Below are 4,231 nucleotides of genomic sequence, written 5' to 3' on the forward strand. Positions count from 1 at the left end.
TATATTTCCTATATATATTCATTTTCACTGTTGAAGGAGTCCGTGACTTCCGTTTTTCATTGCCATATCTACACTGTAGCTAATGTGCACATGGCAATAAAGCCTTCAATCTTGAAAAGGGTAACGTACAGACTTATATAAACTTATCTGATTAATGGTTTAGTGGTTATTGCTTCAGTGAGTGCAGGAATGAGTCCTACAACCGAGGAAGATAAGATAAGAAGTACTTTGTTGATCCCAGTTTGGGACATGTTTGTGTTGCAGCATAAAAGACAAGGCGTTGCACAATACAAATGTAAAAGACAGCATTTCAGCTCAAACTAAACTGCTGTTTCTCTTTCGAAGTGGACGAATCAAAGACATCGGTCACCGCCAAACACCAGTTCTCAGACGCCGATGATTCGGACGGTATGGACGAAGACGAGATCGACGAAGAGGACGAAGAGGACGAGGATTACGACGGAGATTCGACTCCGAAACTGCGTTCGAGGAGCACGAGTCCTCAATCGTGTGGTGTCACGTCTTTATCCGTCACCTCCACCATCCACGGATACTCAAAGTCTACGGACGAAGACTCGTTGACGATGCTTTCTCCGGATCAAACCAGCTTCCTGTTCGACCCGTACACTTCCTGTCTGCTGTCTCCAGGATGGGAGTCTCCGATCAGAGAACCGTCTCCATCTCGTCTTCGTTATCCGTCCCCGATGAGGGAACTTTCCCCGAGAGGACGGTCTTCCCCTCGTTGGGATTCCTCTCCGTTGAGGCCCAGTTCTCCCAGTTTCTCCCCCGTTCAGAGGCCCCTCTCCCCCGGGGAGGCGTCGGCCAGAGGGAGGCAGAGGGTTGTGCTCAGAGCGGTTTCTCCACGCAGAGGATCGCATCAACATCAACATCAACATCAATACAAGGGGGAGAAGAGCCGAGCGCAGGCCATCAAGATGGAGATGGAGAAAGGACACTTTGAAATGGAGACGGTAAGGACACCCCCGAGTTATAGGGTTAGGAATCTATGCTCAAACATAAACAAAGGAAAGATATGATTGGAGTAGAAAGATGCACCTCAACACTTCGGGTCCCGTTGCTTATCCGAAACGCCAATGAGCAAATTCCCAAAGCATGTGAAACCGTTCCACATTGCAGATTGTCAAGATCAATATTTCCTTGTTGTTTTTAATTGTTTCGGCACATAGCCTTCCTTCGTGAGATTCAAGCTGATCCTGACTTTGATATACGGGATGTGCCATCTTTTCTTTCTTTTCAAAACCTCGAAGAGTCTTTGAAATGGAGATGATCGGTATTATGAAACCTCTGAAAATATGGGTTAGATTTTGATAATCTTTGGTGGGAAGTTTGGCCCTGGGCAAAGAAACCATTGATAATGTTTTGGAAAAGGAAGTTAAAACTCACCAATTTGGTGCTACACCTAAAGTCCAAGAACCATTTCCCCAAAAATGGTGGAAAGGTAGCCCAAGTCCCAAGTCAAATTTATTTCCTTGTTTTGGGACGGAGACTTAATGAGAGTGTTTCAAACAAGCCCTGACTTGGAAATACCTTTCCACGTTTTGTTGGGACTGTTTCTTTACAGATTCAGAACTACACTAACCTTTGAAATGAAAATGATAGGCAACGGGAGGTTCGGCACCTACTAGGGTTTAGATTTGGATGTTAGTGGTGGGAACTTTTGGCCTTTGGCAAAGAAAAGAAGTTGAAACTCACCAATTTGATTCCCGGCCCGAAGCTAAACCAAAAGTCCGGTTAAGCATTTTACCCCAAAATGGTGGAAAGGTAACACATTGCAGATTCCCAAGTCAAATATGTCCTTGTTTATTTCCTTGTTTTGGGACAGAACATCTGGGACAGGCGACGCTTCCACGTTTTCTTTAGGACTGTTTCTTTACAGAACTACGATAGCCTTTGAAATGAAAAGGATAGGTTTGGGAGGTTCGGCTCCTAATAGGGTTTAGATTTGGATGATAGTGGTGGGAAGTTTCGGCCTTTTGCAAAGAAACAAGTTCTCATCAAAGATGCTAGACCCCTCAGACCCCTAGACTTAGACATTTGGGATATGCTTTACTAACTGCTGTGTCAAAAACACTTTTGTCGCAACCCTAATAAAGGAACTCTGATTCTCTTTTGTTTCCAGGATCAGAGGAGCAGCTTGTCGCCCCCCAAAAACCTCCTCAGCCACCTTCCCCTTCACTCCCAGCATTCGACCCGCTCTCTTCTCCCATTGGTTCCCATTGGAGGACACCAGATGTTACCCTCCACCTCCACACCTCCACCTTCCTCCAGCCCTGATCCCCCCCTCTCCTCGGCCCCGACGACCCCCAGCAGCGAGGGGTCGTTCCTGGGCATCGAATCTGCAGTGGAAGACGCTGGAGGAGAAAATAACCCGGGGAAAAACCCAGAACAGGAAGTACAAACTTGCCTAAACGCCATCGCCTCGCTGAAGATCACCACAGAGGAACCTCACTGAGAAACTCATCTCACTCTCATCTTTAACTCTAACCCCCTCAGAGGATCTTTATAAACGCCCTCTGGTGTTGCACATCGCTCCGTTTGACGAGGAGATTGAAACAGAAGAAGAAGAAGAACTTGAAACAGAAGAACCGGAAACAGAAGAACCGGAAACAGAAGAACTTGAAACAGAAGAACCGGAAACAGAAGAACTTGAAACAGAAGAAGGAGAACTTGAAAAGGTGCCGAAGGAGAACCGGAGAATCATTGCTGGGTGCAGGTGCAATACGGAAAGATATTATGCTAATATGCCTTTGTCTGACATAGTAGTTTGCATACAATTGCACATAAATTATATTTATGGATCTGTACGATACTTATACTCCTTCTTAGATGCATACGAATATTTGACTGTATGTGTACTTTGAGAATAGACTGTTGTTTAATGTAATCATATCGAGGTGTGATGCAGTAGTGCAGTAACTGAACACTATTTATATAAGGGGAAATGTGTATTATGAAACAGTCTGACCAAATTTGAAGTAGACGCTTTCCTCGTGCGGTTCGGTGCTTCGGAAGCGGCGGCGAGCGTCTGTGCCTTTACTTTGCTTTTCATCTTTTATTTATTTATTATGGGAAGAAAGCTCTTTGTTTCTCGTGCCGTCGATCCGGCTGCAGCTTGATTTATTGTGAAACAATCTTAAAAAAAAAAAGGAGAAACAGAAAAGTTTCCTCTGTTGCATTTTTCTAAATGTCGTGGTTTTTATCTTGGTAAAAAAAATGCATGGAATTTGCTATTGCACAAAAATAGATAAGATGTAAGATGTATTTATATATTAGAACGTGAGCACTTATTGAGATATTTGACTACTATTTATATGGTATATCTGTACTTATGCAGCCGTTTGAGCCACGTCTTTGCTTTGGTTACGTTTTTCTCTCACACACAAGACCAGAAGCGTTTCATGACGATGCACTTTCATGCTTTCATCTTGAAAATAAGGGAGTTTTTATTTGTGTTCATTTTTTAGAAACATTCCAGTTTTCTTTCTCATTTTGTGAAACTTGTTGCACAAAAGTTCAAGGGGCTATGATGATCAGTGGACGGTCTGTTGTCTTGCATTTAACTGCAGAAATCAATATCACTTTACTGTAAGGTATACGTTAGTGCTGATCCTGCACCAGATGCATTACTCTGTACATAAAGGTGTATTTCTATGATTTAAAGTATTTTTGCAGTGTTGAAACTTTTTATGTGGATGTTTATCTCTTTGAGAGGTTAAAGGTACGGTGGCCCACAGGTGCAAACACTTTGCAATGACCTAGATATAAAAACCCAAAGGTTCCACATGAAGAAACATCTTCAGCAACTTGACAACACATGCAGCGTTTAGAGAACATTCAGCAGCTTGAGGAGACATGGCAGCGTTTAATGAAAGCTGCAGAAACCAAACGCTGAAGAAGCTCAAACACAACGGAGACCAGGGGACACTAAAGAGTGACGCACACAGCTGGAGACCAGGGGACACTAAAGAGCGACGCACACAGCTGGGTGAAAACGTTTTTTTTTTAAGTTAAACTTTTTTTTCTGGTCTCCCAGCTGTGTGCGTCACTCTTTAGTGTTGCCTGGTCTCCCAGCTGTGTGCGTCACTCTTTAGTGTCCCCATGTCTCTCAGCTGTGTGCATCACTCTTTAGTGTCCCCATGTCTCCCAGCTGTGTGCGTCACTCTTTAGTGTCCCCTTGTCTCCCATTTGCATGTCTCTCAGCTGTCTGCGA

General features: G+C 43.9%; 1 protein-coding gene across 1 annotated transcript; it reads left to right on the forward strand.

Moving 5' to 3' along the window:
• Nucleotides 1–345: 345 nt before the first annotated feature.
• LOC104948087 (human immunodeficiency virus type I enhancer-binding protein 2 homolog) lies at nucleotides 346–3,864 on the forward strand (the record flags this gene model as incomplete). The annotated part of the gene is made up of 2 exons (XM_010774244.1): nucleotides 346–971; nucleotides 2,141–3,864. Coding segments are annotated over 2 exons (959 nt in total), but the record flags the coding sequence as incomplete, so codon positions are not given.
• Between the last annotated feature and the right edge of the window lie 367 nt (nucleotides 3,865–4,231).

The sequence above is a fragment of the Notothenia coriiceps genome, unplaced genomic scaffold (genome assembly GCF_000735185.1).
Source record: "Notothenia coriiceps isolate Sejong01 unplaced genomic scaffold, NC01 NC01_scaffold00013663, whole genome shotgun sequence".
Classification (NCBI taxonomy): domain Eukaryota; kingdom Metazoa; phylum Chordata; class Actinopteri; order Perciformes; family Nototheniidae; genus Notothenia; species Notothenia coriiceps.